This window comes from Chelonoidis abingdonii, chromosome 1 (genome assembly GCF_003597395.2).
Source record: "Chelonoidis abingdonii isolate Lonesome George chromosome 1, CheloAbing_2.0, whole genome shotgun sequence".
Lineage (NCBI taxonomy): Eukaryota > Metazoa > Chordata > Testudines > Testudinidae > Chelonoidis > Chelonoidis abingdonii.
Genome location: NC_133769.1, coordinates 147,307,493 through 147,320,582, shown reverse-complemented (window position 1 = coordinate 147,320,582; position 13,090 = coordinate 147,307,493). Strand labels below are relative to the sequence as shown.

General features: G+C 51.7%; 1 protein-coding gene across 1 annotated transcript in view; it reads left to right on the top strand.

The window, feature by feature from the left end:
* The window catches only part of LOC142046355 (Y-box-binding protein 3-like), a 56,199-nt gene extending 48,314 nt beyond the window's left edge, over positions 1 to 7,885 (top strand). The window contains exons 8-11 of the mRNA XM_075062714.1: positions 1,337 to 1,431; positions 3,727 to 3,898; positions 4,929 to 5,029; positions 7,332 to 7,885. Coding sequence (XP_074918815.1) covers positions 1,337 to 1,431; positions 3,727 to 3,898; positions 4,929 to 4,994 — 333 coding nt within the window. The 3' untranslated portion in view covers positions 4,995 to 5,029; positions 7,332 to 7,885. The remainder of the gene's footprint in view (positions 1 to 1,336; positions 1,432 to 3,726; positions 3,899 to 4,928; positions 5,030 to 7,331) is intronic.
* The last annotated feature ends 5,205 nt before the right edge of the window (positions 7,886 to 13,090 follow it).

Sequence of the window (13,090 nt, the reverse complement as noted above, 5' to 3'; positions counted from 1 at the left end):
TGGCGTTCAGGAGGCTGTGGGGAGGAGCGAGGGTGGCTGCACGCTGCATACCCTCCTTCCCCTGCCTCCTGCCTGCAGTGTTCAGGAGGGAGGGGGGAGGCTTTGTGCCATGTCCTCGCTCTCCCTCCGCCCCCCCTCCCCCAGCCTCCTGAACGCAGGCAGGAGGCGGGGGGAGCAGAGGGAAGGCGCTGATCTGTGTTGGAGTAGATCGAAATGTGGACTGCATGAGTTAGATTGATATAGATTGCCCTAGACTGCCTTGGAAGAATTATTTTATGTTGAAAGCCCAGTCCTGCAAGCCCTCCATAGTATGTATTGGCTTTACTTCATTGGGTGGCAAGAGATACAGTTTAGATTGGGTTTGGAATAGTTTTGACTGGTAGGATTGGATAATATTGACGTTTCTTGCATCAGTCTTTGTCACAATGGACATTCCTTTCAGGTGACTTAACAGAGCTAGAGAGTGGCTTTCAACCAAGAGAGGTTCAACACAAAGAGATATCTGGGGTCCCAAAAGTGTTTAGAAATAATATCTTTCCACCAATAGCTTTCTTCCCATAGTGCATCTCTTTTTGCGATGAATAATACAAGAGCATATGGTGCACTGGATTGGGGCACTCACAAGCATGTGTCAGAAGGATTTTTGGTAAGGTTTTTGCCTCTCTCTGGAGCAGTGAATAGGCATCCTCAGGTGGCTTTCCTACCATCTGTTTCCTTTGAGGAAGGGGAGGGGCATTGCTGGCTCGTGTACTTCCAGTTTTCTTCTTTGTCAGTGTAAGAGCCTTCTGACCATGTTTTTCCTTCTTTGATACATAGGAATTGCCATACAGACCATTGGTCCATCTGCCCTGATATCTTGCTCCTGACAGTTCTGCTCATTGGTCCATATAGTCAAGTATACTGCCTTGAATAGTAGAAGTTCCTTCAATTCCAAGAAAGGAAAGACTCCTGTAATGCACTTGGCTAATTGAAAGCTTCTTGTCCCCTGCAACTGATTTATTTTGTACCTTTTGAAGTATGAGTTCTCTGTTCCTTTAATGGACAAAGTTATTATACAGTTTTTTTTTTTTTTTTTTTTAAATCTAGCCATATTTGTTGACTGACGCCCTGCAGCAGTGAGTTCCGCAGGCCAGCCATATGCAGCCTGAACATACATTGCCTTTGATTTGTTCTAAATTTACTGGCTGTTTTAAATTTACCGTGTTCCCCTTTGTTCTCATATCATGTCCCGTGATCAGAAGAGGAAGGACTAGCTGGCTTTCACTCGAACCATCTGTAGTTTAGAAATCCTCCATCAGCTGCCCACACAACCCATAATCCTTTTGTTTGGTCTTAGGGTGGTGATGGGGAAATCAAAGATGGGGTCCCAGAAGGAGCACAGCTTCATCAGCAAATCCATCGGAATCCCTCCTATCGCGCACGCTATCGCAGGTATGTATCATACACTCCCTCCTATCCAAACTATCACTAGATTAAAGCAGTCACAGTGCTTATATAATACCTAGTAACATTTTGGTACAGAGTCCCCAGAATTCACAATACTTTCCACCATTTTACAGAGGGGAAGCTGATGGAGGGGTGATGAGACTTGCCCTTTGTGTGTGCGTGTGTGTGTGTAGAACTAGGGTATTTGATAATCTGTCCTCTTCCCTAGTCTCTGGTGTCTCAACAAATGGCAACATTCTAAAATTTGTCACATATTACCTGTTCTTTGTATGTCTACACTGCACCAAAAACAAACAAACAAACAAACCCACCAACAACCCAACACAGCAGCAAATCTCAGGCTAGAGCCCTGGTTCTGAGACCCTCCATCTGTGCTGGGTTTCAGAGCTGGGCTCTAGCCCAAGCTGGAACAACTACACTTGCTTTTTTTAGCCTTGTAGTGTGAGCTCCACAAGCCTGAGTCAGTTGACTTCGGCTCTAAAATTTGCTGCTGTGGAGTTTTTTGCAGTGTAGACAGACTATTTGAGTCTTACCCTTCAAGATCTATAAGGACAGTTAGAGTCCTGATTTTTAATCACGGCATTGCAATTACTCTAGTATCCTGCTGTTCGGACGCTTTCTACAGGGACTTCGGAGTTGGCTAGGTGTGAGAGAGGACCTCAAGATTAAGGACTTGTCTGCATGGGGAAGTGGTTGTTCCACAACAGTTTCCTTGTATGTACACTTCTTCCACACTGAGTGCCTTCATGTGGTTTATCTTAATCCACTTCCAAGTCTTAAATTAAATCAGTTTGGGAAAATGGATTAAGCTAAATTGCCCAAAGGCACTCTTACTGTGGAATAAGAGTCTGGAATAGCTATTGTGCTTTAAAGTCAAACTTCAGCTTATTCCACAGTGTCTTCCCTGTATAGACAAGCCCTAAGTTTGTTGAATGCTCAAGATAACTGACTGGGGGCAGGGGTAAAGGAGAGTTATTGCAGAGTTATTCTTGACATCCTGTCAGAAAATGTGTTGCTTTTAAAGGGGGGAGCTCATCAGACTGTTTTGAGAGAGGTTAGAGAACTTCTCACTCCCCTCCCAGAAAACAAAATGACCGGTTAGATGACTGGGATAAAAATAACACAGTGACAGGTCAGGTGGATTTCACATGAGCACTGGTGCCTTCCAGCAGCAAGTTCATGGACTCTTTTTGGGTTACATGTTTTCCATCTTCCACTGGCAATATAGGATTGTTCCCTTCACTCAGCAGGAAATTCTCCAATCTTAGTGTTAAATGACTCTCAGTGGAGCTTCCACCATATCGGTTGAGGAGATATGAGTCCTCTTTGGTTTCATGAATAGGACTGGTGCAACAAACAGGTTTAGGTAAAATCAGGACTTGACTAATTTTCATCCAAGGCTTGAACCTGGAAACCACCAAACTTCTTTTTGAGACTTGGCCCCACTTCTAATGAACTAAGCCCCTCCAATTTGAAAGGACCATTCAGATGCTTGTCCTGGATGTGTCTCATTCATCCCGCAAAGAGGGCATGAATGGTGAGTGTGAGATAAGAGGTCCTGAACTGGCTTGATCTGGAGTAAGGTCTACTCAGCTGTAATGACTCCACATTCTTCACACAGACTCAGCATGAATCACACTCATTCTGTTAGAACTGGGACTAGAATCATTGTCCTTTAGCGCCAGAACACAAGCCTTGCACACCTTGGACTTATTATTAGTCCATATCCTCTCTGTGCGCTCCTCCTATGGGGATGACATCACTCACTCCTACATTTGATGCTAGAGTAATTACATACTGTTTTTTGTGTGAGATCAGTGGGCAGGATTTTGCCCTGCTGTAAATCCAGAGTGATTGAGGCTTTGCTGTTAAACCTCTATTTTTGGAAAGCTGTATAGGCGCCTAGTTCCTATGGTGAGGGTCAGGATGGCTTAAGCCACGTAACTAATGGAAACTGGGTGGTGGGCAGTACATATTTTTGGTCACTGTTTTCAATTGTATTGGCTTGACATTCTCCAAAAGTGTTCTTGTAAGGTAGGAAAGGAAGCCTACAAGGGGTTGGAGTGGGTACTTTGTCCTTTGTTGCTGCAGTGAGATAGATTGGATGAATTCATGGGTCTGCAGCATCTCTGATTCACAGCAGAATCCAGTTAAAGTTTGGTCTGATAGAATTCAAAGGGAACTTGCTTGAGATGGCTCTTATCACCTGGAGAGGTTCTACTGGTAGCAATTATTGGGTTTTTTTAAATACCTATTTTCTCTGTATCTCCCCCTGTTCAGGGGACCCCCACGTCCACGCCCTGCACCAGTGGTCGGAGAGGCTGAAAACAAGGAGAACCAGCACGAGGCTAATGCTATGAGCCAGCAGCCATCCCGTCGTGGATACCGGCGCCCATACAATTATCGGCGCCGACCCCGCCCGCCTAATGCTCCATCCCAAGATGGCAATGAGGTGAGAGCATCCCTGGCAATGGGGAGACACATATTGAGTTCTGGGACTGGTGCTACCAACATGTACACCTAAGACTGCTCTGTAGCTATTAGCTTCCCTCACCTGCTGCCCATGTGCCTAACCCTGTGTTGAAAGGCATGGGCAGGGGATATCATAGTTAAGTGTTGAGGTTGCCAAAACTGGTGCTAAATGTGAGGGTGGTTGTATTTGATATAATCACCTGTCCTATTAGAAACTTGCTCAAGAACCAACAACTGATTTCACACAGGATGGTAAACAGCCATCAGATGGGAATAACTGTTGGCCATTCCTGAACTGGAACCAGTGTCCTTTAGGTGATGGAACTCCATTGCCTTTCCCCACTCCCTCTGAGCCATCCATCACTCTTCAAAAAGGGTCTAGTTGCAGAGTCCAGCAAGAAACTTAGCGATGAAAGGCTCTTGAGTTTCATTCCCCAAACCACATGAGACAGCGGATCTCCCTCCATGCTGGAGCTGAATTGGAAGTAGTGTGCTAAAGGCAAAACTCTACTATGGTCAATATTTGAGGATTCATTTTTCTTGGGATTTCCAAGCCTCAATTACTGATATTCCGGGGTGAAGGTGAGCCAATACAGGCCAGTATCTGCACTGGCCCACACTCAGGCCATATTAAAGTGCTGGCAGCGCTTTAAGGATGCCCCTTTTGTGCCTGCCCCTCCCTGCCCCCCAGCCACTGATTTGGGGGGGTGGGGGTGGGCAGGAAAGGGGAGCAATTGCCCTGGGGACAGCGATTTAAAAGGGCCTTGGGCTCCAGACCCTTTAAATCAACACGGAGCCCTGGGTAGCACGAGACAGGCGGCCTGGAAGTGCTGGCTGAGGGATGCTGATCCCAGCCCCATCCCTTCCGCCAGTGGCCCCGCCCCTTCCGGGAGCCAGAGCCAACCTACCTGTATCCTCAGTTACTTTCACGCCTGTTGATACTAATACTGAATGGAGGAAGGGGCTGGAAATCATCACTTTGCCTACTCTATGCAACTTTGTTCTTTCAGATCAAGGTGGCCGAAACACCTCCTGAGAACCCTGCTCCAGTGACCGAGCAGAGCAGTGCTGAATAATGTCCGGCTCCCGAGGCACCTTTACCATCCCTCAGGTAAGGAATATAGGAAAATCCAGAGTTTGAGCAAAATTTTCTCCTTCGCTCTATGGAGTGGTAACCAACCGGTCATTCGCAATCGACTGGTCGATCCTAGAGGATCTCCTGGTCGATCACACTATCTGGTGGGGCTGCCGCTAAGACAGGTTCCCTGCCCACCCCAGCCCCACGCTGCTCCCAGAGGCAGCCAGCATGGCTCTGAGGGCAAAGGTGACAGGGGTCTTCCTCTGCACGCTGCTCCTGCCCGCCGGCACCACCCCCACAGCTCCTGTTGGCCGGGAACGGAGAGCTGTCACCAATGGGAGCTGTAGGGGCAGTGCTTGCAGAGAGGGCAGCACAGGGAGCCACGTGCTGCCCGTCCCTTCCCTGGGGCAGCAGGGGTGCGCTGGCCCCTTCCAGGAGCAGTGTGGGGCTGGGGCAAGCAGGGAGCCTGCTTTAGTGGCAGCCACGCTCCACCACTGACCGGGAGCAGCTGGAGGTAATTGCTCCCTGGCGGGAGGCAGCACCCCAACCCTGAGCCCCCTTCCTGGAGCCAGCATCCCAAACCCCCTCCTGCACCAGTCCCCTTCTCCAGCCCTGACCTCCCTCCCAGAGCTAGAACCCTGAAACCCCTCCTGCACCTCAATACTCTGCCCCAGCCCAGAGCCCTCTCCTGCATCCAAACTCATTCCCACAGCCCACACCCCCTCCTACACTCCAACCCCCTGCCCCAGGCTCAGCCCAGAGCCTCCTCCCACACTGCAAACCCTTTGGCCCCAACCCACAGCCCGCACCCCTTCCCAAACCCCTACCCCAGCCTGGTGAAAGTGAGTGAGGGTGGGGGAGAGTGAATGACTGGGGGGCTGGAAGGTTGGAGTGAGTGTGGCAGGGCCTTGGGGAAGGGGCGAGGTAGATCCTGGGTTGCCCTTACATTCAAAAAGTGATCTTGGTCATAAAAAGATTGGAGACTACTGCTCTGTGGCCTAGTAACTGGCAAACCACTACCATCTTAATTTCCCCTTTGCACATTGATAGGGCTGTCTGTCTCCAGGAAGGCTCACAAAAGTCACCTGACAATATCATCTCAGACAGTGCAGCTAGAGGGAGTTGGGTTTTATTTGATGGCAGCCATGAAGCCTTGGGATGCTGGCGCCACAATTATATTCTGGAGTACAGAAATGATTCTGTAATCTTTCGCCTTTCATTTTGCTGCGTGTGCAGGGTCCCCTGCCCCAATCCCAGAGGCATTTCCAGGTGGAGATTACTTTTTCTTGACACTTGAAGTCCAACTTGCTCATCCTCATTTTCCTAAAAATTATTTTTCTCTGTTTTGGGGTCTGCCCCCATGCTCGTATCCAACCCACACTTCATCTAGGACTCAGGAGTGGGTGGAAGACCAGATATTAGGAATAGGGGTGAGGAACATGGCTGCAAGAGAGATTTCATCTCAGAATAGAATCTGTCAGGAGCAATCCTGAAGATTTTTCTCAGGGCTCAGCCTTGGGGCCAAATTAAAGCCTGGCATAACTGCAGTGATATCAAAGGAATTGCATCAGAGATGGATTAGGTCCCCTGATATTTAAAGGCCTGTACCATAATTGTATAACATGAGGTCATGCTTTTCTTCCTGTCCATTCAAGGAATATCAAACTGTTTTATGATTGTATTGAGACGCACTGTTCCAGTAAAGTCAGTTTTCTATCAGACAGTTTTTAGACAATATGCATATAACAGACTCAACAGTATCTTTGTAACTAGGTCATGAGATGTGTCAATGGTGTTTGTTTCTGTACTTGCTACACTGCCTCACTGTTTGTGTTGGTGCATTTTTGGGAATATCTGGTACTGTCGCATAGCACCTCAGCAGGGGGCAGAGTGCCTGGCGGACATGCACATAAAGCAGCACTAGCAGCTTGGAATGCAGTGCACTGCAGGGTGGCCACCCACTCAAAGATCTTGGGGGGAAGGTGGAGCAACCAACTGGTTATACAAGCGTTGTTGGGAAGTGGGGGCCCTGTCTGCATTGCAAAATAAATGAGATTTAACTGGTTACAAGTAGACAATCATGTGCCAGACAAGGTCACTGAGAAGGGAAGCACACTGTGACTGGTCACAGCTACTAACAGTGTTGTACAAGGATAGAAGTTGTGCTTAGAGCCAACAATCTTACCGGTTTATTGTTTTTATACCACATTCCTTGCTGATGTAGCTACAAACTTGGTTAAAAGTCAGTGCAGACAAGGCCTAGGAATTAATGAAGTGGGGAGTATTTGAAGAATTAAATAAAGAAATCACTTGTTTAATTTGACCTTTTCTGCAGGTGTCCTAAAGTGTAATAACAAAAATAACACCAAAGAAAGATCCAAGCAATAAAGTGAAAACAAGTGACAAAAACAATGAAGATTTGAAACATCGGAACTTGAGAGAAATAAAAAATATACCAGCAGCCGCGATCCAGGGAACGCCTGCAACAGACACATAGAGAGAGAGTGAGAGTCAGAGCGACCTCCCCAGCTTCCATGGCAACTGCGGGGGTTTTTAAAATTTCACCATTTTGCTATTATATATATATATAATTTTTTTCCCCTCCAGTTTTTCTTTGGGTATCAAACTAAGGAAAGAGAAGGTGGGGGGGAAACCCCAACCAAAGAAATGAAATTTTAAGTCAAAAGCTTTTTTACTGGACGCTGGTGCTAAAACCTCCCAGGTGTGATGAGGTATTTGTTTGTTTTTGTGCCAGTCCTGTTTAATTGCAGGACACGGGGAGGAGAAATTTCTGCTTTCCTTTGTAAGATCTGTATGAAAATGTGCAGTGTGGGTGACGTTCCTCACAAATAAAAGTGATTTAACTTCCAAAAAACAAAACAAATGAAAGGTACATGTCTCTTCCATGTTTACTTTTAAAAAGCCTGAACTACTGACTTTGTTCTTTCAGCACTTTAACAGCAGCTATCATTTTGTTGTTTTATGGGTACATTTGATTTGTTTACAGCACCCAAAAGCATGCTGGACACTACAGAAAAATTCAGACATGCTTGTGCTGTGTCAACTTTGTGCCAACACAGCCAGTGTACAGTTGTCAAAAAGCAACTGTAATATCCCCTCCCTGGGACTACCCTCCTGCTGTTACAACCAGACTGTATATCCCCTTCTTTGAGTGATTGCACATTCTTCTTCGAGTGCTTGCTCATATCCATTCCAGTAGGTGTATGCGCCGCGTGTGCACGTTCGTCGGAGAACTTTTACCCTAGCAACTCCAGCGGGCCGGCAGGTCGCCTCCTAGAGTGGCGCCGCCATGGCGGGTGATATATACCCTGCCAGCCGCCCGCTCCTCAGTTCCTTCTTAACCGCATGTCGGTCGTTGGAACTGTGGAGCGGCGGCATAGTTGACCTACACCGTCCCTAGCTGCTCTTTGTTTCATCGTTACAGTCTAGTGTTAGTTAGTTTAGTTTACTTCGACCTAATATAGTTTATAAGTTTGGTGTGTTGTGGTGTGTGTGTGTGTGTGTGTATGTAGTATGTATATATATGGTGTGTATATATATATAATATAGTTAGCGGTTCGGGGCTCTAGCCTTCTCTTCGCGCCTAGGCGCCGGGCTGATGCCTGGGTTCGCCAGGATTCAAAGCGTGCTCCAGCTTTAAAACAGTCGATGCCCACCAGTGGATCCCCATGACGCTGCTTAAAGAGTGCCTGGGAATCACACGTCTCGGAGAGTGCCATCTGCAAAGCCTTCCGGCCGCGGATAAGACGGAGCGAGACCAGCGCCTCCGGACGCTCCTTATGGAAGCGGCACTTCACCCCCGCTCGCACCGGAGTGCGGCTCCGGCACCGGATCCTCCACACCCGCGAAAACGGCAGCGCACCGACCCTTCTCTGGCACTGGCTCCTGGGAAGAGGCCCTCATCATCCTCTACCCCGGCTAAGCAGCCCCGGAAGGAGCATCCTGATGCGACGCCTGTAGGCCGCGCTGGCCATGCCAGGAGCTCGTTGATCCGGCCAGCGGGTCCATCGAGTCCGATCCCTCTTAGCTCCCCGCCAAGATCTGGGGTAGAGCTCGTAGTCCCGTCCACGCCCGAGACATTCTCGTCGGCAAGGGACCTTATTGCCTTGACGGAGCCTGGGCTGCCCCAACCCCCGGCACCGCCGGCGCGGGTTGTACTCTCCAAGGGCAAACCGACCCCGATGCGAGCACCGTCCCCGGATTCTCCGGTCCGGCACCGATCATGCTCCCGGCACTGATCGCGGTCAAGGCACCGATCCCGAGGGAGGTCTGGTTCAAGGCGCCGCTCGCAGTCCCGGCGCCGCTCTCCTCGGCGGCACCGGTCGTACTCGCGGCGCCGATCGTCTTCACGTCGGTCCCAGTACTCCCGGCACCGCTCCAGCTCAAGCCACCGCTACCGGCACCGGGACTCGAGGAGCCACTCACGGCACCGAAGGTCCAGATCCCGGTCGACCTCCCGGCACCGCGCTGGTGGCAGGTCCCGGTCCAGATCCCGGCACTGGTACAGCTCACGGCACCGCTCTCCGGCACCGAGGAGCCCGTCGCCATCAAGGGTGCTGGACTCACACTATCCGCGTTCGGCCCCCCCCGTGGCCCTCCCTACAGGGTTCAGTCTCTTCACGGGCGGACAGTGTGTACCTGGACTTTGACAGGCCCGCCGCTCTCTTTCCTGAGGGTCACCAGGAACATGGTCCGCAACAGTGGGGCTTCTGGACACCCTGGGCGTAACAGCAAGCCCAGGGGCCTCAACAATTTCCATCGCGTGCGTCTGGCTCAGAGCGTAGGGCTCCGGCGGCTACTGTTTCACACCCCCCACCATCCCCTGCAGAGGAACCGTCGTCCCACCCGCCAGAGACTGAACCCCCGCAGGTGCCAGAGTCAGCTGTCCATTTTGAGCCGCCACCTGACCCAGTTGTGCAAGGTCTCTCCTCGTCATCCTCGCCGGATGAAGTGGTGGCGGGGACGACAACCACCGGTCACCCCCCGCTAGACCTCAGGGCACACCAGGATCTCCTCAGGCGCGTTGCACAAAACATGAGCATCCAAGCTGAGGAGGTCTCCGAGGTTGCAGATCCGGTCGTCACTATACTCTCGGCAGATGCGCCCACTCGTGTCGCCCTACCCTTCATAAAGACCATACAAGTCAGTGCCACCACCATCTGGCAGTCACCGGCTTCCGTTCCCCCCGCTGCTCGGGGTGCGGAGCGCAAATATATGGTTCCTTCGAAGGGATATGAGTATCTATATGTGCATCCAGCCCCATGTTCCCTCGTCGTTCAATCTGTGAATGAGAGGGAACGACATGGGCAAGAAGCTCCAGCCCCAAAGTCTCGGGAGGCGCGATGTATGGACCTGCTCGGCTGTAAGGTCTACTCCGCAGGAGCATTACAGCTGCGGGTTTCGAACCAGCAAGCCCTGCTCAGCCGGTACTCGTATAACACCTGGGAGGCGGCTGATAAATTTAGGGAGCTTCTCCCACAAGATGCTCGACAAGAGTTCAGTGCCCTACTGGACGAAGGCAGAAGGGTCGCGCACGGCACTTCGCTGCAGGCGTCTTTGGACGCAGCAGATCAGCACAGACTTCGCTCGAGTGTCATATGCGACGCATCTCCTGGTTACAGGTCTCTGGCCTTCCTCCGGAACTCCAGAACACAATCCAGGACCTTCCGTTTGAGGGCCAGGGCCTGTTTTCTGACAAGACAGACCCTTGCCTACAAAGTCTCAAGGACAATAGGGTCATTATGCGGGCCCTAGGAATGCACACGCCAGTTACACGCGTCGACCATTCAGGCCGCAACAACAGCGCAGGCCTTTTCCACAACTAGACAAAGGCAAGACTTTGCCAGGAGACCAACAGAAGTGGCAGCGGAGACAATCCGGCAACCATGGGGGCCAGAATCAAGGTTCCTCCAAGCCATCCTCGCGTCCGAAGCCGTCCTTTTGAAGGTGCGCCAGGGGCGCTGTACCAGTTCTTTCCGTGGATCCATCCCTCCCTTTTTCCAACCGTCTCTCGTTCTTCCTCCCGCGTGGGTGCCAGCTTATACAGATCGTTGGTCTCCCGCACGCTGCGGCTTGGGTACCACCTGCAGTTGCTTCGTTCCCGCCCTCCGCCCCCCTTCCTCGTCCCTCTTCAGGGACCCTCTCACGAGCAAATCCTCCTCAAGAGGTTGCAACGGTCCTCGACAAGGGGGCCGTAGAGGAGGTGCCAGAGGACGAGACGGGCAGGGGTTCTACTCCGTTACTTTCTGATCCCAAAGCCAAGGGAGTCTCCGACCCATCTCGATCTCCGCGAACTCAACAGATACCTGCTCAAGTTGAAGTTCCACATGGTTTCCTTGGGGACCGTTATTCTCCCTGGATCCCGGAGACTGGTACGCCGCCCTCGACATGCAGGACGCCTGTTTTCATATATCCATCTTTCCGCCCCATCGAAGGTTCCTTCGCTTCATTGTCGGCGGCTGGCACTATCAATTCACGGTCCTTCCGTTCGGACTCTCCACGGCCCGAGAGTGTTCACCAAGTGCATGGCTGTAGTCGTCGCCTTTCTTCGTCGCAGTTGGGTACACGTGTTCCCTACCTCGATGACTGGCTTATCCGGGACCTTCACAGGATCGAGTCTGGGAGCACGTCCACATGGTCAGCCGCCTTTCTTCCAGTCTCGGGCTGTTGCTCAATGCGGAGAAGTCCACTCTATCCCTACTCAAAGGATAGAGTTTATTGGAGCCGTTCTAGACTCTACCATAGCCAGGGCGGTCCTTCCCGGCACGGTTCCATACGCTGTCAGCCATCATCCGCAGGCTACAGGCAGCACCCTGACCTCCCTGCGCACTTGCCTGACGCTGTTGGGCCACATGGCGGCTGCACTTTCATCACAGCGCACGCCCGACTCCGCCTCCGGCCCCTGCAATCCTGGCTCATCCCTCAGCTCCATCCGGCCAGGCGCCCGTTGGACACGGTGGTCACGATTCCCAAGTCGTCATCCTCTTCTCCAATGGTGGCTAGATCAGTCCTTGTATGTGCGGGGCTTCCGTTGCATCAGCCCCAGCCCTCGCTGTCCTGACGACGGATGCATCAGACTTGGGGTGGGGGCTCACCTAGGGAACCTCCGGACCCAGGGTCGCTGGTCTCCTCCCGAGCTCGCCCTCCATATCAACATCCGAGAGTTGAGGGCGGTCTGCCTGGCTTGTTCTCCGTTCCATCGACAGATCCAGGGCCGCTGTGTTCGGTCTTATCGACAACACAACGGCGGTATACTACGTGAACAAGCAGGGCGGAACGAAATCTCTCTTCTTTGTCAGGAAGCAATGATACTGTGGGACTTTTGCATAGCCCACTCAGTTCACCTGATCGCTTCCTACTTGCCCGGGGCTCGAAATACCCTGGCGGACCGTCTCAGCCGGTCCTTCAGCTCCCACGAATGGTCCCTTCGCCCGGACGTCGCCTTGCTCTCTTCCGACGGTGGGCATCCCACATGGACCTCTTTGCAACACGCAGAACAGGAAGTGCCCGATGTTCTGCTCTTTCCAGGGCCGCGAGCCGGGCTCAACAGCAGACACCTCTAATTCCCTGGACAACGCATCTCTTCTATGCGTTCCTCCCGTTCCCGTTGGTCCACAAGGTCCTCTGAAGGCGCGCAGGGACAGGGCCCGCTTGATTCTGATCGCTCCGGCATGGGCCCCTAGCATTGGTATTCTCTAGTGCTGGACCTGTCGGTAGTCGACCCGGTTCCCCTGCCTCTTCACCTGGACCTGATCACGCAGGACCACGGCCGGCTCTGTCACCCGGACCTCCAGTCGCTGCACCTCTCAGCGTGGCTCCTGAGTGGATAACCCGGTCTGAGTGCATTGCTCTTCCCCAGTGAGGCAGGTACTTCTGGGGAGTAGAAAACCATCCACAAGAGCGACATACGTAGCCAAATGGAAACGTTTTACGTGCTGGTGTTCGGGAGCGCTTCCACCCCACCGATGTTTCCATCCCGGTTGTTTTAGATTACCTTTGGTCGCTCAAGGAACAAAGCCTGGCACTATCCTCTCTCCGCGTTCACTTAGCGGCCATCTCCACCTTCCACCCGGG